Genomic DNA, 22,330 nt, shown 5'->3' on the forward strand with positions numbered 1-22,330 from the left:
GGGCTTTTTCAGGATTGGTGAAATCACCGCCTCTTTCAGGGCAGCTGGGGCCACTCGCTCCCACAACTATGCATTGACTACACCCTGGATCCATTTGATCATACCCCTTCGGCAAGCTTTAATAAGCCAAGAGGGGCAAGGGTCAAGAGGACACATTGCTGGCTGTATTGTTGCAAGCACCTTGTCCGCGTCATCAGGCTACATCAACTGAAAAACCTCACTGAACACCTCACTAGGGACTACAGTAGATGTGGATGGGGCATCAAGATTGCTATGGAGGTGAGCAACTTTACCCTCAAAGTGCCTTGCAAATAATTCACAGTGGGCCTCTGAAGGATCTAAAATTCCATTTCCTGGAGTTGATGTCAGCAGATGCCTGACAATATGGAAAAGCTCCACTGGACAGCTACTTGGGATGTGATGATGGCAGAGAAGTGGGCCTTCTTTGTCACCTGCACCACCATGCAATAGGCACGTTTATGATGTTTCACTTGTGGTCCATCAGCTTCACAGCAAGTCTTTCACCACTAGCACTCTAGCTGTCATCCAGCCTGTTTCATTGCCCTTAGTTCACAGGTGTACCAAGGTGCAAACCAGGCTCCACAATGCTGGAGGGGGTGCTCAGGGGCAACCGTGTTAAGAATCAAATATGTCTCACTGTTCCACAGTGTGACAAAGGGGTTCAACAGGGTCACCTACTCTATCTACTTGGAACTCCCACAGGGCATTCAGGAATCCAGTGGATTCCATTAGTCTCTGGGGGCAGACCATCTTAATCTGTCCACCACCCTTACAGGGGAGGATTGGAGCCGTAAGTCTAAACTTCACCAGGAAGTGGTCTGGCCATGACAATGGGGTGATATCCACCCTCCATCTCCAGAACATCCCTACCTTCATCTGGAGCAAAAACCATGTTGAGGGTGTGCCCTGCCCTATGCGTCAGACCAGTGACAACTTGAGATAGCTCCATGGTCATCATGGAGGCCATGAATTCCTGAGCTGGAACACTAGAGGCAGCCTCAGCATAGACACTGAAATCACCCAGGACTATTGTTCTGGCCTCCTTTAATACCACAGCTGAGATGGCCTCCGCCAGCTCGGTCAGAGAAGTTGGTGGGCAGTAGGGTGGATGGCACACCACCAGCAGCTCTACTTTACTGTCTCCTTGGCCTGACACCAGGTGCAGGTATACTGGTGAATACTAAGACAAACAGAAGAAAGGCTGGGAGAAAGAGCAAGAGTGAGATGAAAGACAAGTTCTCCATGGGGTATTTGGTAAAACCCAAAATGTAAATGTACTGCCTTCAAGTCGATTCCGACTTATGGCGATCCTATGAATAGGGTTTTCATGAGGCTGAGAGCCAGTGACTGGCCCAAGGTCACCCAGTGAGCTTCATGGCTATGTGGGGATTCGAACCCTGGTCTCCCAGGTCATAGTCCAAAACCTTAACCACTACACCAAAACCCAAGATGAAATGAAAACTTTAGCTATATCACTAAGAACCTCATTCCATTACTTGTTGCATTTATTAAGGTAGCAGCTACAAGCAAAGTTCAGGAATTGTCAGCATTCTTGCCATATCATCCCTGTAGAACATAGTAAAATAATGTCCTTCCCATAAACTCTTGCAAGTTAGAAACTTAGATCCTAATACTTTTTGCCCATATAACCAGGAACATTCATATAGAGAATGTATGGATAGATAAAATAATTAGCCACATTGAAGAATTTGGTATATAAGGATTGTAATTCAATGTTAGTCATACTCAGAGTAGAATCTTAATTTAAGTTCATTAATTTCAATGGATCTACTTTATGTAAACATTAATGATGTCACAATGGATTAAATTACTAGATTGATGAGCCATAAACAGAAAAGTAGGCCTATCCTTTCTCTGATGATACTTGCATACTGCAAGAAGAAAAAATCCAGGATAATTTAAAAAAGAAAATCCTGTTTTCTTATTGCTACATATTAGAGTGAAAGAAAGCAACACAAGTAAGGATTTTTGAATTTCTCAATTTCTTTGCAAGTGATGTTGAAATTAGTGAGGTGAAATTTGAAAACATGAAATTAGTGTATCTACATGTAAGACAACCCGATCTTAAACATGTTTTCTTAGAAGTAAATCCCATTAGTTACATTGGGATTTGCTTTCAAGTATTTAGAATTGCACTCATGCACTGCCATTCTAAGCATGTTTACTCCAAAGTAAATTTCACTGAGCTCAATGGGACTTACTTGCAAGTAAATGTGCATGAGCCTTACCAAAATAAATCACAATATCAGTGGAATTGGTATGAAATTAATATCACTGGAATTGATATTAGATTAATATTCTGTCTTGATGTTCTCAGTGGTAACATCAAATATAGAGAAAAAGGACATACACATGTATTATTATCATTAATTTTAACAGTGACAATATACTTCATAGCACACTAAATAATCTTCACTGGGTGGAATTCAACTGGTGCTGTTCCACTCTTGGAAAGACTTTTAATCCAGGGAAGGCATTTGGTCATGGAAGGGGAGGAGAGGTAATTTTTGCCAATTCCATCTTCCCTCTGAAGCTTTCCACACCATCTTCTGCCCTGAACTATCTGGAGCTGATTCTCTGGGGGGTTGGGGGGGTGTCTACAAGCTGTGAGATGAGGATGGGTGAGGAACTGGCAAAAGTTGCCTACTCTCCTCTTCTGTTAATGAATGCTTTTTCTGGATCAAAATCCCTCTGTAAATAGTAGTACAAAGCAGGGATGGGCTTCTGCTGGATGGAAGGGTGGGATATAAATCAAATAATAAAATAAATAAATAAATAAATTTGAATTCAATTCACATTTCAAGCTGAACCTATCAAATTTGCACTTTCTGAAACAATATGAGAACCGAAACACAGCTATCTCAAAATTCACACTTGTTCAAATTTTGCATTGCAGTTCTCTAACCAATGTTTACAGAAATGCATATGTTAGGGGAAAGTGCATAAAAGTGAATATATGAGTGATAATAACATGCAAAAATGCATGATATCCTTGGAGGAAGGGCGGGATATAAATCTAATAAATAAATAATATGATGAGAAATGGCTTGCAAGAATGTGTACTTTTGTCAAAACTGCCTACAAAAATGTGTTTATTAGGAGAAATTCACACTAAAATGCTGGAGAATTTTAATAAGTTTTTTTAAAAAAAATTGCAAATTGCTGCAGAAATGTGAAGAACTGAATTTAAGACTGGAAAAATGAGAAACGGAGAGAACCAAAATTGGCAGGTTTTTCCATCCCCAGTACAAAGGCACCAACTGGATGCTATTATGTATATATAATAAGGCATCACACATCTATGATTCTGTCCACTCATGTTCTTCTTGTGAACTGCTTTGCTAACATGGGTGAGAGATGCACCATCTGAAAGCTGAGAGAATGGGTGTGCTGGGCAAGCTACAATTGTTGACTTGGGAAAAATCTCCATTGGTATGTTTAGAAACCCACACATCTCACACTAAACTCTGATGACTATAGGAAAGGTGCAAAGGCTACTACGCTTCATAGGCAAAGGGTAAAGAATGTGTATGGGCATACAACTGGCACAGCTGCTGTATGGAAACACAAAGGAGTTATAATGCAAGACTTGGGGAAACATGGAAGATGGACACATGAGCCAAAGATGTGGGACAAGCAGAAAAACAAATGCCTCTGCTCATTAGACAAGTACTCACCTATCTCTAGGGCATGCATCCATCATTTGGTGTGCATCTTTCTAACATGGCCACTTGGGTGGACCAAAGTTGAACACAAATGAAATGAAGAGGGGGGGGAGGCAGGGACCTGAGGGGGAGGAGGCAGGGACCTGAGGTAAGGGTGCAGATGAGGCAATGGATGTAGGTGAGCATCTCAAGGAATAGACAGAGGGAAAGCGCAAGAGCCCAGAAAAGAAAAGCAAGGCATAACCATAAGGGATGGGATGCTGAGGCTGGCAGTTGCCCATCCACTCAGCTGTCACCCATCTTTATGGCTCCATATCCTTTCCATACTGACTGTGGAAAGAATGTTTTCTATTTGCTAGCATCATTGTTTGACATTATCCTATTAGGCAATCATTATTTTAAACCAAGCATGAAGGAACTGAAACTTTTCTGTACGCTAATAGATTCTCAACAGCTGAACAAATACAATTATTTTTGAAACTGTCAACTTGTATAAACTTCTGTTCTTCCTATGCAACTTTTACCCTTTTTTGCATTTTCTTGTTATTCTTATTGGATGTGTTAATCACTTGTAATCTTTGACCCATTTCTGACATTTTTCAAAGTAAATGATTGTTTCCTTCAACAGAGTGAATGCTTTCCAGTGATTTCAGCAAAATTAACTGGCCAAATAACTTTTTTTTAAAAAACGGTGATGAGTTATCTAAAAGCAAAACAATGGGTTCAGATGTTCTGGTAAAGAGACTATTCCTGGCGGATATATGCAATGTATATTTTTCCTTACACCAGATGGCTCTAGTGTGTCCAAAATTAAGCACTATTAAAAGTGCAATCCTATACACATCAACTCAGAAGCAAGTCCCATTTAGTTCAATGGGGCTTACTCCCAGGAAAGTAGACAGGAGTGCAGACTGAATGTTGATTTCAGTTAAGCATATGCTTAAATCTCTTGTACTGCAATCAATTGGACTATAAAGAGATTCATCTCCACTGGAATATGCCTCCACAGTATATAATCAATTCCAGTATGAAGTTGAAGTTGCTTCTGTAGTGTTAGGAAAGAAACAGCAGTTGCAGCATCTCTCCACATGTGTGGGTGTGTGTATATAATGTGGTGTGTGTGCATACATTTCTTTTGTGTGCCAGTAACAATCTGCACACTGAAGAAAAGATAAACCTTGTGGAAAAGATCTATTTTTATTCCTCATACACTCTCTAAGGAGAGAAAATGGCCTTGTTTTTGTGGTAACTGGTCCCAAAACAACAACGAAAGCTTGCCCAGACTGTTTCCCCCCACCCCTGACAGTTGGAAACCCTAAGTGAGTAACCAGTTGAGTGGGTGGGAAGACTACCACAGGAAATCAGGTCTTTTTGTGAAAAATATGTCATCATGAACTCAAGGCAAGGTTTGACCTACTGGAAGCTATACATGGAATATATTATTTTTTAAAATGCATTTTCATTGAACTAGCCTCTGTAGTTGCTTTAAAAAGAGAGAGAGAGAGAGAGAAGCATTTGGAATATGTTGTATGCTTGTTTTCTCACATATGTAAAACATTATTGCCACATCAATAAGAATGACAACCATGAGATTTAGGCACTAATCAGCATTTTCACCATTGCTTTTTAAAAGTGATCTACAATTATGATGAATGTCTTTGAAACTCTGATGAAAATGGATCGGTCCAGTTTCCTGGCTTCAGTCCCACAAGGCACATTTTACCTCAGAATATAAATCAGCTTAGCCTGGCCTCTACAAAAGCAGGAGAGGAAGAATGTACAAGTAATTTTGGGTTGTCACTGAGTGATTGGTTTTCTGACTTCACACTTTTGCTGAAAATATAACAGGTCTTACCGTAGCTGTCATAAGCATCTTCACTTGTTCCATGACCATAGTCATAATACTCAGGCAGACTGCAATAGATTCAGACAGCAAGCAAAGTTATTGACACAGGAAAACTTCAAAAACAAGAAGATTTAAGTTAGTTATTTTTGTCCCTTTTTAAAAAGCTAGAGAAGTAAGCTACTAACAATCTTTTAGAGTGAAAAACTGAAATGAAAAATAAGTGAACAAAAAAAAGCAACATATCGTTGCATTTTTCCCCTAACAAAAGCAATCCTCAACTGCAGTGGTTTTTGAAGATTTGACTGTGAAGGTGTAGAAGGAATACTTCCATTACAGGTTGCTATTAAAATATGTATGCAATCAATTCTTTGCTCTCAGTTAACTTGAACTAAATGTTTTAGTCATATGCCTTCCACATTTAAAACCTTGTGGTTCTTGGAATGAACCTGAAGGGATTTTTGTCTTGACTTGTAATGCTCCAACTTTCTTCTTGCCAAAATGTATGTGCTGTCAATGGGAACAGACAGGTTAGACCCACAAAAGGTAAGGGCTAGAGGAGATATGTAGCTTACTCAGTGCATCTCCTTCTGCAGCAATAACATCATGACCACATTTTCCTAAGGAAGCATCATTCATCACAGAAGAAATTTGTTTACATGGTTTGGAAAGTCCAAAAACATGGCAGATGTGTCAACAGGACAGATGACAATTTTAGAGAAAAAACACTCACAGCCCAGCTGCAGAAAGGTAGGTAACCAATAGTTGCCACTGTGGTGAGGCAAAGCCAGCCTACTGACACTGACATCACTGCAGCTTATCTGGACAGGGCTGGGGCACATCAGATCACTGGCGAAGTCAGGGCTGCATGGACACACTGGTGGGAGCACAAAGATCCAGGCAGCTCTGACCTTGCCATTGCCCTGTCCTGTCCCATCCAGTAAGCTGCAATGACCCCAGTGTTGGGAGGCCTTTCTGCTGATTATCACCAGGGAGACAACTGCTGGTGATAGTTTACTGCCCGCTTGGAGGTGGGGCTTCTACCACAAGACAGCCACCCACCATCACCAGTGGTGCTCCACCAAAGGCCATTGATAGAGAGCTGATTGCACACCATCCAAACCCTGCCCATAGCTATCCACATTCCACGTAGAGGGCTGGCGAATAGCATTTCACTATAAGAATATTTCATCCTGTCATTCTTACTCTGAGCTAATCATCCATTTTAAGATTTGTCTCTTAAAAAACAAACAAACCTCTCATTAATAACATAGGGAGACATCCAACCAAATCATATTCAGAACCTTCCCACTGAAATCAATTGGCTTAACTTACTTAAATCCATTGATTTCAATAGGTCTGCTCTGACTATGACCAACACTGGATATTACCCAAGGACAAGTCACTAGTAACTTGTAATGCTTATGACATTAAATTATATTCCATGAGCTGTAAAACATATACCAAAATGATCTGGTTTTACCTCGTATTTAGAACTTCAATCTGTCTTGGGCACTACTATATGCTGTGACATATTCCAAGCAAAATAAGACACTACAGTCATGTTTATAATCTTCTGGGTCTTGTTTCCTGTTCTTTGGTTTGTTTTGGCAAATGCACAGACAGACATCTACACACCTCAATTGCTGCATAACTGAAGCTGGCAAGGCAGAACAACTTCTTCAGATAACTGCTCAATAAATGTCATGGGAGCATGCCATGCTGCTTTCTTATCCTCACATCATGACAGCTCAGCTCTTTATCCAGTTGATAATCTATAATTTGATTATCTGAAATTCTAGAGATCAGGGATTGCCAACCCTTTTGGACCAGAGGGCATATTTCAAAGTCTGAGAGGGTTCTGGGGCAAGCAGTCACAAAATGGATGCTATTGGGATGTGGCATAACACAAAATGGCTGTCATGGAGAGCATGGCATAACACAAAATTAGAGAGTACTCATGGTGAGGCTATCCTCATAATTGCACTTCCATGCTAGAAAAGGCTTGACCTCTTGAATTTCTGCCTGCCATGCAGCTGTTAAAAGGACAAGAACCCTGTTTTTCCACAGTGCCAAACCAAAGCCTGGGCTCCCATCCTGTACATACTTACTGGGAAGTAAGCCTCATTAAACACAAAGAGACTTACTTCTTAGTAGATACGTATACCATTGCACTGGAAGTTAACTATACAGTGAATTCTTAATCAGTCCCTAGTCTTTAGCTCCTGCAAGGTAGAAAACATGCCTAAGCCTCTTTGCAAAGTTTTCACATTTGCCTTTTTTGGGGGGGGGGGAAGGGGGTTCTTTAACATTCACTCACACTTATTGTGTAGTAGTATTTGCAGAAAATAATTTCTAGTCACTACCTGATCTCAGGTGAACCCAGCACAGAAAAGCATCCTGGTTGCTCAGGGAAAAGGAAGGGCAAACTACGGAGATTCCAAGGACTGGGGAGGGGGAACATAAGTAGGAAAAGTGTACTAAAAGGGAGAGGAAAAGAGCAGCTCTTTAGGACCCCCATGATTCCTATTGCCTGCTGTCCACACAGCTCACTTATTAATCATAGCTCTGACGTCCTCCATTGGCAAATCACAGGGACGAGCAGCCAGGCTGGCTCATTTCACAGAAATCACTTAGAAGGATACATACACATTTTGCTCCATAACATTCTTTCTAGGAGGCTGAAGATTTACTTTTTACTATCTTGGGCTACCTGCCGGGGGCATCACTGAAGGTCTTCACGGGCGTCATGGTGCCCACAGGTGATCCCTGCTCTAGTATGTATTAGTTTACATCAGGAAACCTTGTGCATCTAACTAGTGAGTCAGAATAAATGTTATTTAATATCTGTGTGGCAATCTGAAGTTCTTGAGTAGAGCGCCATGGGAATTTGTTCCAGACCCTGTGATGTTCAGCAGAGGCTAGATGGTGATCTTTCAGGGTGTTGCAGTTGCATCTTGCATTGCAGATCTTACACTGAGCAGGGGGTTGGACCAGATGAACTCTGCAGTCCCTTCCAACTCTATGATTTTATTATACAGCCACGAGAGTGGCTCTATACTATAGCCAGAGTGAATTTTTCACATTCTGCAACATTAAATTGAAAATACCTCCCATGCCATTCTGATGCTTCCTATAAGCTCATTTCAAAACAAAACCTTACAAAACTTATAGTCCTGAACTCAGAAATGCTTGCTTAACAACCCTCCCAATTTTAATGGCAATAAACAAGTCAGAAAGAATTGAGAGTTCGAAGTGTAAAAGGAGAGAGAGAACAAAAACAGACCCCTTTTGGATTTTTTTCCCTGTGAGTTCTCATAATCTGTTGAAATTCATTAAAAATCAGCCATGTTCACAGAGGGACTGTAACCCTGTTACTGACCTTGCCCCATACTCTGACCTTCATCTTCTGCAGTTTAAAAGTTAAAAAATGCCTGGCTGATTTTTAATTAATTTAATAAATTTTGCATTGAACTGAATGATAATGTTGGGCATGCTCAGTAAGAACCAACTGTCAGTGTTCTAAAAGCCAGACTCACAGCTGCTTGGCTTGCCTAATCAGGGGGCCACACCCACACCAGACTTTGATTTCACATGAGACAGTCATGGCTTCCCTCAGAGAATCCTGGGAAGTCTAGTTTGTGAAGGATGCTGAGAGGAGACTGCTTTTCTCATGACAAAGGTCCAGTGGCCAGACTGGTTTAATGGTCAGCCACTCTGATTGAAGGTGTGTGAGGGGAACATCGCGTCTCCTAGCAACTCTCAGCACCCTTCACTAACTACACTTCCCAGGATTCTTCGGGAGAAGCCATGACTGTCCAAAGTGAAATAAAGGCCTGGTGTGGATGTGGCCAGGGAAAGCTTTGGTTTAAATTTGGGTGAGAGGCTACATGTGCCTGCTGTAGAATAAAAAGGTGGGGGAAAGGCTGAAAAGCAATGATAGTGTTCACAATGTTTTCCTTTTGGAAAGGGAAGGGGCTTCCCCTCTGCCCAGTACCCACCAATCTCCTCCCCTCCCCCTTCTCCTCCCCTCCCTGCCCCTTCCCCAGGTCAGTGTTCTTCGACCTGGTAGACCAGGGTTCGAAACCCCACAGAGCCATGAAGCTCACAGGGTGACCTTGGGCCAATCACCTCTCAGCCTCAAAGGAAGGCAATGGTAAAACCACCATTGAATACCTTTTACCATGAAGACCTGGTCGCCATAAGTCAGGATCGACTTGAAGGCAGTCCATTTCCATTTTCAAACATGATTGCACAGAAATAAATCCCATTGAACTCAAAAAGTATGCAACTGATCAAACCCACCTTCCCTTCTCCTTCCTCCTATCCCCTCCCTCTTACCCTTTCCCTCCCCTCTCCCTCCAATCCCCTCCTCCCCTCCCCCTCCAATCCACTCCTTCCCCCTCCCCTCCCCCTCCCCATGGTCAGTTTTACCTAACTTAAGCATGACTGCACAGAAGCAAATACCATCAAACCTGCCCTCCCCTCCCCCTTCCTTTGCCCCTCCCCTCCAATCCCTTCCTTCCCTCTCCCCCTCCCTCCACTTCCCTCTCCCCTCTCTTTCTCCTTTCCCCTCCCCTCCCCTCCCCCTGCTCCTCCCCCATGGTCAGTTTTACCTATCCTAACCATGATTACATAGGAGTAAATCCTATTGAAATCAATAAGCATGCAAATGATCAGACCTGGCTTTCCCCTCCTTCCCCTCTCCTCTCCCTTCCTCCTCCCCTCCCCTCTTCCTCCTTTCCCCTTCCCTGTCCACTCCAGCCATCCCACCCTCCCTCCCGTGGTAAGTTTTACCTATTCTAAGCATGACTGCATGGGAGTAAATCCCACTGAACTCAATAAGCATGGAAATTATTAATCCATTCTCGGAAAGCTTGCACAGGATCCCATTTCTTACCTCCCAGATTAAAAAGCAGAGAAATTCACCAATAGGCAAAAAACTGTGCAGTTTAAGAATGTACCTATAGGCCACAGATATTTCTATCAAACTTTAAAAAGCAGGGAAATTGGGCAGCTATAGTGAATGCACCAGGGGAGCAGGAAACCTGAACTCCTCTCTGAGATATTGTACTGCCCTACAAATTGGTCAAAATGCAAACACAATTGTGCTGGATGGGGTTACACTCCCCCTGAAGACGCAGGTTCGCAGTTTGGGTGTGCTCCTGGACTCAGCTTTAAATTTGGAGGCCCAGGTTTCTGCAGTGGCCAGGAGTGCTTTTGCACAATTAAGATTAGTGCGCCAACTGCGCACGTTCCTTGAGCCATCTGATCTGGCCACGGTGACACATGCCTTAGTTACATCCCGTTTAGATTACTGTAACGCGCTCTACGTGGGGCTGCCTCTGAAGACTGTTCGGAAACTTCAGTTGGTGCAACGTGCTGCAGCCAGAATGTTAACTGGGGCTGGTTACAGGGACCATACTACCCCCCTGTTACAAAAGCTCCACTGGTTGCCACTCTGTTTCTGGACACAATTCAAAGTGCTGGTGATGACCTATAAAGCCCTATATGGCTTAGGTCCAGGCTATCTGTCAGACCGTATCTCCCTATATGAGCCTCCCCAGGCCCTGAGATCCTCAGGAGAGGCCCTTCTCTCAATACCTATGTCCTCATAAGCACGACTAGTGGGGACGCGAGATAGGGCCTTTTCAGTGGCTGCCCCAAGGCTTTGGAACTCCCTTCCTAGGGAAGCAAGAATGGCCCCCTCCTTGCAGTCCTTCCGTCGGCAAGCAAAGACTTTTTTATTTCAACAAGCCTTTGGAACTGAAAGCTGTTAAGGACAGGTCTTGAAGGGTGCTGCATTGCTGTTGCCTAATTGTATTATTTTAAACTGAGTTTGAATTATTTTAACTGTATGTATGAATGGTTTTAATACTGTAAATTGTTTAATTTGATTTTAATCTAGACTTGTGCATGTTTTTAATTATATGTGTGCTTTTATCTGGAAGCCGCCGTGAGTTCCAGTTTTGGAAAAAGGGCGGGGTAAAAATAATGATAATAAATAAATAAATAAATAAATTTGGGTTGGTCTTTCACAGTCTGTACTCCACTTTCTTCTGAGGCATCTACCTCTTCATTTTCCAGACTGTCCTCCTTAATTCTTGGGGCTTTACTTCCAGCTTTCTGGTGTCTTCCCCCCTGGCAGGCTCCTGGACAATCAAAACTTCATCCTCCTCCGTTACTGACTGCAAGTCCTTACAGTCCAAGCCCTCCAGCTGCCCATCCACATTCTGGATCTCTTTAGCCTGGGTGCTCTGCAGCTGGACTCCTGGGTCACTCTCAACCCCTTGTAGCAGCTGATCAGGCAGGGCTCTCACCTCCTCACATGGGGTCTCCTTTTTCCTCTCCGAAGGTGCTTCCAAATATCTTCCCAATTTGTTGCCAGTGCTCCTGCTGCTCCTGTTGCCTTTGCTGCTGGTCCTCCTGTCACTCTTGTTACCTTTGTGGCTGGTCCTCCTGGCACCACAATTTCACCTGCTGTCAGGGTGCTGCCAGTTCTCCTCCCATTTTGAGTCAGGCACACAACTTGCTAGCAATGTTTCTTCCAGGAAATTCAATCCACTTCAAACACCAGTTTTGTGTGAGCAGTGAGAAACTTCCAGGGGTCCTCTGCACTTACCCAAGGTTTGGTTTCCTTGGAAAGAAGGTCAGCGGAGTCTGTGGTGTCTTTATGAAATATAGTTTATTTATTTACACACATTCCAACCTGAGCATAAGATGGAGGGACTCAAGGCATCAGCAGTCTAATAGATCTTGCTTCTCCATCAGGCTTACAAGAGGCATCTTAAAGCCATGGTGCAGGGAGCCAGCCTCTCTGCCTGTCTCCAGTTCCCAGCCTTTCCTCCCACTCCAAACAAAAATATTTCTCTGATTGGAAATTAAGATACAAATCTTAGCTAAAAGATGGTATTTTCAGGTACAGCTGAAGTGACAGAATCATTCCTTCTCACCTGCTTAGGCAGCCTGGGTAGGGAACATTTATAATAATAATAATAATAATAATAATAATAATAATAATAATAATAATAATAATAATAAATGAAAATGAAAATGAAAATGAAATGGACTGCCTTCAAGTTGATCCCGACTTATGGCGAACCTATGAATAGGGATTTCACGGTAAGTGGTATTCAGAGGGGGTTTACCATTGCCTCCCTGTGAGGCTAGTCCTCCCCAGCTGGCTAGGGCCTGCTCAGCTGGCCACAGCTGCACAAGCCAGCCCCTTCCTTGTCTGCAACTGCCAGCTGGGGGGCACCTGGGCTCCTCAGGACTATGCAGCTTGCTCATGGCTGCACAGGTAGCAGGGCATGTAACCCCTGAGCCACTCACTGTGGGTGTGATCTTTAGCTGGCCCTTTACGCCCAGGAGACATGAGCGGGGATTTGAACTCACAGACTCTGGACTCCCAGCCAGGCTCTCCTCCCCACTGTGCAATACCAGCTCTGCAATAATAATAATAATAATAATTTTAGCCTTAGCCTACTTACTTCTGGCAAAAAGGGTTTAGGTGCCCTCAGGCCAGGCCAGTCACCAGAAGACTACACATGGTTTAGTTTACCTTTACAGGCAGTAGCTTGGGAACAACAGAAATTGCAGCCACACTTCCCAGGATGTGAATTCTCTTTTACCACTAGTGGGCAAGAAACAAACCATCATGCAACCAACAAGGTGCATCATCAATGGATTTATGAGGGTTGAGCTGAGCGCATGGGAACACTGTTGCTGCTTCTATGGATGTAAGGGAGTGAGGTTAAAGGGAATTGAAATGCAAATAGAAAAAGAAGAACAAAAGACAGTGATGATTTCCTAAATGCAATACCATACCAACCACAACAAGATTCCTCTGAGTAACACAGAAAACTCAGCATCCCACAACCAGTCAGGATTTCTAACCAAAAACCAAAACTCAAAAAATCCTGGCAGCCAGTCAGCCAAGGTCACAGAAATCCCTATGCACCACTATCTGACCCAGGGGCTGCTGTCAGTGCAGAATGCGGTGGCATGATTGCTGACATGAGTGAGCAATCACCTAGAGCAATCACCTATCAGCACATAAAACCTTTGCTCTGATATCTGCACTGGTTACCGATTTGCTACCTAGGGCAGATCCACACCATTCATTTAAAGCACATTCAACACACATTTGAAGCACATGAATTCCACCACAGAATCATGGGAACTGCAGTTTGTTAAGAGTGGTGAGAACTATAACTGTGAGGGGGAAATGACACTTCCTAGGATTCTTTAGGGGAAGTCATGAGCTTTAAAATGCAAGTTGGATGCATTTTAAATGTATTGTGTGGATCCACTTAATAAATTTTGCCTACATGTAAATTGTTTTAATTAATTTTTCAAAATGGAAATGAGCTATAAAATGTACTGAGTGGCCATGGGCTACTCACTCTCAGCCTATCTGCTCCTCGGGATGAAAACAATGACCACCCCAAGAAGGGCATAATTAAAATGTAGAGGAAGTATTGTACAACCATAGTATGAAATTGTATACTTATTGGGACAGAGTATGAAGAAATATTTATGTAAGCATGAGTAATGTGCTGAACCGGTGCCTGGCTGTGACAATGGACTGGATGAGGGCTAATAAACTGAGGCTCAATCCAGACAAGACTGAGATTCTGCTAGTGGGTGGTTCTTCTGACCAGATGGTGGATGCCCAACCTGTCCTGGATGGGGCTGCACTCCCCCTGAAGCAGCAGGTTCGTAGCTTGGGGGTTCTCCTAGAACCATCTCTGTCACTTGAGGCTCAGGTACCCTTGGTGGCATGGAATGCCTTCTACCAACTTTGGTGGCCCAACTACGTACCTATCTGGACAGGGATAAACTGGCTTCAGTTGTCCATGCTCTGGTAACCTCCAAATTAGATTACTGCAATGCACTCTACGTGGGGCTGCCTTTGAAGATGGTTCGGAAGCTGCAGCTTGTGCAAAATGCAGTGGCCAGATTGGTAACAGGGACCAGATGGTCTGAACATATAAAACCGATTCTGGCCCACTTGCATAGGCTGCCTGTATGTTTCTGAGCTCAATTCAAGGTGCTGGTTTTGACCTATAAAGCCTTACACAGTTTGGGACCTGATGGAACACCTTTCCCGATATGAACCCACCTGTACACTACGTTCAAGATCAAAGGCCCTCCTCCGGGTGCCTACTCTGAGGGAAGCTTGGAGGTTGGCAACAAGGGAGAGGGCCTTCTCAGTGGTGGCCCCCATCTTATGGAATGATCTCCCTGATGAGGTGTGCCTGGCGCCAACTCTGTTATCTTTTCGGTGCTGGGTTAAGGCTTTCCTCTTCTCCCAGGCATTTTAGCATATGTTTTAAATTGTTTTAAATTTTTAAATTGTGTTTTAAATTGTTTTTTAAAAGATGTGTTTTTAAATTTGTATATTTGTTTTAATGTTTTTAGTTACTGTAAACTGCCCAGAGAGCTTCGGCTATGGGGCGGTATATAAGTACAATAAATAAATAAATAAATATCTAATATGTTTATTATTTACACAACCTGTAAAGATATTTATAGTACAATCCTGTTTGTTTACTCAGAAGGAAGTCCCAATGTATTCAATGGGGCTTACTCAACCAGGGAAAATGCAGCCTCAAGTGATAAGGAACTTGTTCTTTTAACAAGTCTTGTAAGTTGAGACCTTATCCCTGTCTGTGTCTGTGTTGGAATTGCTTTTTAATATGTTTTTAAACCTTTTCTTTAGAAGAAATGTTTTTAAAGCTTCTAAAAATGTTTTTAAAGATGTTTTGTTTTAATATATTTTAAAGTCTGTTTTTATGATGTTTTAAAGTGTTTTTAGCGCTTTTGTTTGCTGCCCTGGGCTCCTACTGGGAGGAAGGGTGGGATATAAATCAAATAATAAATAAAAATAAATTCATAAACTTCATTCACCCAACCCAAAATTCAGAATCATGCCACTTTAAGCTGTTTTGCAACTGTTTATACTTGTGTTTATGGTTATTGGTTTTTAAAGGGATTTATTTCTTATTGTGAGCTGCCTTGGTTTCCAGTCACCAACCCTACCTCACAGGGTTGTTGGAAAGACTCCATATACACACACACAGACTTGCAGGTGTAAAAATACACCCCATATAATAGTTTATTGTAAAACCAGTTGGTCATTGCAGAACATTTTTTTAAAAACTCAGTATTAGTTTCCTACATAATAAAAAATTAAGTAGGTAAACCCTACTTAATTGCTTTAAAATAGGATTAAAGGGGGAGAGAAAGATTTACAACACAAACACAATTTTTTGCTATGTTTACTCAAAAATCCCATTAATTTACAGTACAATCCTAACCATGTCTACTCAAAAGAAAGTCCTAATGAATTCAATGGGGTTTACTCTGGGTACATGGGATTAGCATTGCTTTACTCCCAGAAAAGCAAGTATTGGATTAAATACTTTCATATTGTGAAGTTATTCAAAGCACTGCCCTCTTCAACAGCCCAGGGTCTGATTCTTGCACACAAGACAAAAAACACTTTAAGCCATATTCTTACTTACTCAAACTGAGAATCTCAAAACCACCATTTTCTGATGTTGCAATTAAGTTTAAACATATTAAAAAGCAATTCCAACACAGACGCAGACTAGGATAAGGTCTTGACTTAAAAGGCTTGTTGAAAGAGGAAGGTCATCAGTAGGCTCCAAAAAGATAAGAGATGGTAGCTTTCTAATTTTTAAGGGAAAGGAATTCCAAAGGGTATGTGCCACTACACTAAAGTTCCGTTTCCTATGTTGTGTAGAATGAACCTCCTGATAAGATGGTATCTGCAGGAGGACCTCACCTGCATAGTGATTAACTGGGTATATAAGGGACAAGACGGTCATTCAGGTATTCTGGTCCCAAGGTGTACATTATTTATTTATTATTTGATTTATATCTCGCCCTTCCTTCCAGTAGGAGCCCAGGGCAGGAAACAAAAGCACTAAAAACACTTTAAAACATCATAAAATAGACTTTAAAATACATTAAAACATTTTAAAAAGTTTTCAAGACATCTTTGCAAAAGAAAAAGGTCAAAAACATTATTTTTTTAAAAAAGTTTTAAAAACATAATAAAAAGCAATTCCAACACAGACGCAGACTGGGATAAGGTCTCAGCTTAAAAGGCTTGTTGAAAGAGGAAGGTCTTCAACAGGCACCGAAAAGATAACACAGATGGCGCCTGTCTAATATTTAAGGGGAGGGAATTCCAAAGGGTAGGTGCCGCCACACTAAAGGTCCATTTCCTATGTTGTGTGGAACGGACCTCTTGATAAGATGGTATCTGCAGGAGGCCCTCACCTGCAGATATATAAGGGATATATAAGGGATAAGACGGTCTTTCAGGTATCCTGGTCCCAAGCTGTATAGGGCTTTGTACACCAAAACTAAAACCTTGAACTTGGCCTGGCAGCAAATGGGCAGCCAGTGCAATTCTTTCAGCAGCGGGGTGACATGTTGGCGATACCCTGCCCCAGTGAGCAGTCTCGCCACCACATTTTACACCAGCTACAGCTTCCGGAGCAACCTGAAGGGCAGCCCAACATAGAGAGCATTACAGTAATCCAGACTGGAGGTTACCAATGTGTGGGCAATGGTGGTCAGACTATCCCGGTCCAGAAATGGCTGCAGCTGTCTTACCAGCCAAAGCTGGTAAAAGGCACTCCCAGCCACTGAGGTCACCTGGGCCTCTAGTGACAAAGATGAATCCAGGAGCACCCCTAGACTACAGACCTGCTCTTTCAGAGGGAGTACAACCCCATCCAAAGCAGGCAACTGACCAATTATCTGAACTCGGGAACCACCAACCCACAGCACGTCTGTCTTGCTAGGATTCAGACTCAGTTTATTGGCCCTCATCCAACCCACCACAGAGTCCAGGCAGAGGTCCAGAGCTTGTACGGCCTCCCCCGTTTCAGATGTTATAGAGAAATAGAGCTGGGTATCATCAGCATACCTCTGACACCTTGCCCCAAATCTCCTGATGACTGCTCCCAAGGGCTTCAGATGTTAAACAGCATGGGGGACAAGATGGTACCCTGCGGCACCCTGCAGCACAACTGCCAGGGGGATGAAAGACAATCACCCAATGCTATTCTCTGAAAACGACCCTAGAGATAGGATCAGAACCACTGTAAAACAGTGCCTTCAATACACATCTCACCAAGTTGACCCAGAAGGATACCATGGTCAATGGTATCAAAAGCCGCTGAGAGATCAAGTAAGAGTAACAAGGTCACACACACTCTGTCCTTCTCCCGATAAAGGTCATCCATCAGGGCGACCAAGGCCGATTCAGTCCCATAACCAGGCCTGAACCCAGACTGGAATGGGTCACAATAATCTGTTTCATCCAAGAGTACTTGCAATTGCTGTGTCACAACCCTCTCAATCACCTTCCTTAAGAAGGGGGTATTTGTGGGGGTATTTGAAGCACATGAATCCCAGCACAGAATCATGGGAGCAGTAGTTTGTTAAGGGTGGTGGAAGCAATACCAGGAGGGGGAAACTATACTTCCCAAGAATCTTTGGGGGAAGTCATGCACTTTAAATGAGAGTTGGATGTGCTTTAAATATATTATGTAGATCTGCATTACTTCATAAATGTTGTCTGCATATAAATAATTTTAATTATTTTAAAAATGGAAATCAGCTACAAAGTTCACTGGGTGACCATGGGCTATTCACCATATCTCAGTCTTATCTGCCCCTCAGGGTGAAAACAACAGAGGATGACCATGACCACCCCAAGGAAGGGCACACTTAAAATATAGAGGAAATAATAATGTACAACCATAGTGTGAAATCAGATACTTATTTGAAATAGTATGAAGACATATTTATATAAGCATGACTGTAAAAAATGTTTATTTACAGAAGCTGTAAATACATTTATAGTGCAATCCTATGCATGTTTACTCAGAAGCAAGTCCCAATTCAGAATCATGCCACTTTAAGCTGTTTTGCAAATATTTCATACTTGTTTTATGGTTATTGGATTTAAGATGGATTTATTTCTTCTTGTGAGCTGCCTTGGTTTCTAATTGGCAGCCCTACCTCACAGGGTTGTTGGAAAGACTCCATATACACACACACTGAAGATGTGAAAAATGGAAATGGACAGCCTTCAAGTTGATCCTGACTTATGGCGAACCTATGAATAGGGTTTTCATGGTAAGCGGTATTCAGAGGGGGTTTACCATTGCCTCCCTTGCATTTACCAGCTAGTCCTCCGCAGCTGGCTAGGGCCTGCTCAGCTTGCCACAGCTGCACAAGCCAGCCCCTTTCTTGTCTGCAACTGCCAACTGGGGGGAAACTGGGCTCCTTGGGACTATGCAGCTTGCCCATGGCTGCTCAGGTGGCAGGTCATGTAACCCCTGAGACACTCACTGTGGGGTGTTCTTTAGCTGGCCCTTGAAACCAGGAGACAAGAGCAGGGATTTGAACTCACAGACTCTGGACTCCCAGCCAGGCTAAAGATGTAAAGATGCATATACACCGAAGATGTAAAGATGCGTATACTCTGTATAATAGTTTAATGTCAACATCAGTTGGTCATTGCAGAACATTTAAATAAATAAATAAAATCAGTTTTAGTGTCCTACAAAATAAAAGCAGTGACACCTAAGTAAGCCTTGCCTAATTGCTTTAAAAATAGGATTGGAAGGAGAGAGAAAGATTTACAACACAAACACAATCCTTTGCTTTGTTCACTCAAAAATCCCATTGATTTATAGCACAATCCTAACCATGCTTACTCAAAAATAAGTCCTGTTGAATTCAATGGGGTTTACTCCCAGTATGTGGGATTAGTATTGGATCTTTACTCCCAGAAAAGTGAGTATAGGATTAAAGCTTCATACTGGGAAGGTTTTCAAAGCAGGCTATGAACTAGACAAATAAACTGCCCTCTTCAACAGCCCAGGAAAATTTAAACTTGTTTGACTCCTCATAATTAGAAAAGTATAACTTGTTGTAATGTCATCATAAACTGCATGTACACTTTTTAAAAAAATTCTGTGCAAAAATTGTTTAAAAATGTATAATATGCTATTTTTGCAAGTAGTTAAAAAACTACATGTACACTTTTATTATAATCATAACTGAAATTGTTTACTATTCATGCCTACCAAGATCATGTTTTGTTCTAGGTCTTCTGCACACACAGAGAAAGGGACTTTTGCTATCAACTTACTCAATTTATGAGATTTTCAGACAAGCAGAAAAAGACAACAGTTTTCTGGGTTTGCAATGGGTTCTAGCTACTGCCTGGAGGTCAAGAAATCCCTTGTCAATCACAACCCTGACTTCATTTATTGGCTACAAACCTGAAAGGGCAGGGTTATAGCAGCCAGCTATGAGATCATTTAAGAGAAGTTGCGGGGGCACCAGCTGACATTTTGGTGTATATCTCTTGAACCAGACCACCTAGGAACTTAATTTTTTCTAATGAAACTTGTGAGTCCAGAGATTGGGGTAACTCACCTGGAGACCCAGAAAGGATCCCCAAAATTTAGAGTCTCCTGGTGAAAACCAGAGACCTGGGAACCCTGGGCTCCTGCTGGGAGGAAGGGCGGGATATAAATCAAATAATAAATAAAATAACAAATAAATAAACCCTATTGTATGACACAAGGGTGTGTGTGGGAAATGTTGCTGCTATCCACACCTATGCTGGAATACCAGTACAATTTTCATCAGGCAAAAAAGATCCCATGTGCCTAAAGGGTGAGAACACTGAATGCTGGGATGCCTGTCACATACGTGGCTGCAGCTAGCAAAAAACTCCCACAATTTTGCAGGTTCCCAAGCTTGTAAATGGATTCTATCTGGTATTATTTATTATGGAAATTAGGTGTAAACTTGCACTATATTCCACTAGAATTCCAGAACTAGCTTGAATGTCATCTGAAAGAACAAATATAATGGGGAAATTACCAGGTAAGAAATCATCAGAACAACGGAATAAAGTGCAGTGTGAAAGCAGCCAAAACCTCTCCTCTCCTCTTGGCAGCAAGGTGGTTCAACTGCTACAGAAAGGACTTTGACCAGAAAGGCAGCCCACAGGTTTACCAAGTCTGTTACATAATACAGTAGTATTCATAACTTTCAATTGACATAGCCATGAGTAACCACCGTTGTAGCTACCACATGCCATACTGAGGTGCCACACCACTGCCCTTCATGCTTTCATAATTCCATTCACATTTCATGCTACCTAGATTCAGAAAACTGTGTGAAACCAAAGTCTGCTTTTGGGTTGCTGGAGGGATTCCTTAATTCCCCCCTCTGGAGCTGGAGGACCTGCTCAATATGGGGGAATTTGGGCATAGAGAGAGAGTGAAAGAGAGGGAAAAACAGGTTTTGGCAACATTAGGGCTATGGAAATGGAAAAAGAAATGGAACTCCCTATCTCCCTGATACTGTGAAACAGGATTGGTCTTTGGCTAACTGTAATAAAAATGGTGGTACTGAGCAACACCATGTGTAAAAAGTATGTAGTGCCCTTAAGTCCTTTTTTTTTTTTTGCAGTCATCATACATAGCTGTTGCAGAATGAAAGGTTGGGGTGGCTCAATGTGCCATACATTATCTTTTCCAGGCTTTTATCAATTGCTGCTTAGCTATCACAATACATTACATTACAATCCATCAGCTGTTTTGTGTAACTGAAATAAATTGGGAATTTGTTTAGTAAACAAAACTGTGTTCTATAAGAATGTTAGGGAGGAAAGTAGGATCTTAACGTAGAGCTACCATAAATCACCTATCAACCCTCACTTTTCAAGATGCATTTCTGATAAGACACAACCAAAAGTTAAACAGCAACACTTCTTCAAGAAAATGGATTTATGATTAGCAAAAATAGTTGGTTTAGGAACTTTGATGTGCATTTTTATAGTGATTAGTATTTGGCTTCTAAGCTGAAAGATTCTATTTTGTGCGGCTTTTAAAAAATGAATTCTATAAGATGTCGTTTCTATTGGTGGAGAGATGCCAGTCTGAACACTGGATTGCTGCTTGGCTTCCCATTTGTCCTTATTTACTGGCTCATATTCCGGGAGTTTGGAAATTAAGTATTACCTGGCCTTATTATTTTGGTTGCGTCCACTGCTTTGCCTTTTGTAAGGGAACCTTAGAACAGGATCCTTATAAATTGTTGGAATCAATACTCATCATGAAAGAGAAATCTCCTTTAGCTGCTAATAGTTCTGTTTATCTCAGCAAAACATGAGCTTCCACTCAATGTTTTTAGAAAGTCTTACACACCTCCAATATTATGGGGCGATTTGTATGTAAATGTGAATAGGCTGAAATGCCCTCAGTAATCCTCTAGTGAGAACTCTTTAATTAACTTTCCATGGAAATGTGGCCTCAAGGGATTCAGATGACACAAATCTCACCCATTTGAGATAAATGTATTTGGCTAACCTTCATATTTTCAAATGGTATATCAATTACAATGATAGCTGTTTGCCCAGTTAAACATTCCTATTGAAAAATGTTCACATCTCAGTTAAAAAATGGACTCTCTGAGCTACAGTTTATACCCTACGGTCTTTTAGAAGGGCATAATTTTACATAACCTGGCTAAGGTGATTTGATAAATATAAATGTTTTGTTTATTTTATTTATTATTTATTAATTAAATTTATATACCGCCCACAGCCGAAGCTCTCTGGGCGGTGCACAACAAATAAAAACATCAATATACAGTTAAAAACACATATCCAGCCATTTAACATACATTAATAATCTAAAAAACTTAA

General features: G+C 41.9%; 1 protein-coding gene across 3 annotated transcripts in view; it reads right to left on the reverse strand.

Annotated features, from left to right (window-relative positions):
• KHDRBS2 (KH RNA binding domain containing, signal transduction associated 2) overlaps positions 1 to 22,330 on the reverse strand; it is a 626,273-nt gene that overhangs the window by 22,120 nt on the left and 581,823 nt on the right. For all 3 annotated transcript variants that reach the window (XR_009762509.1, XR_009762510.1, XM_061626253.1), the window contains exon 8: positions 5,563 to 5,621. Coding sequence is in view for 1 of the 3 variants with exons in the window: in XM_061626253.1 (XP_061482237.1) it covers positions 5,563 to 5,621 (59 nt within the window). In the remaining 2 variants the exon portion in view is untranslated. The remainder of the gene's footprint in view (positions 1 to 5,562; positions 5,622 to 22,330) is intronic.

The sequence above is a fragment of the Rhineura floridana genome, chromosome 4 (genome assembly GCF_030035675.1).
Source record: "Rhineura floridana isolate rRhiFlo1 chromosome 4, rRhiFlo1.hap2, whole genome shotgun sequence".
Taxonomy (NCBI): Eukaryota; Metazoa; Chordata; class Lepidosauria; order Squamata; family Rhineuridae; genus Rhineura; species Rhineura floridana.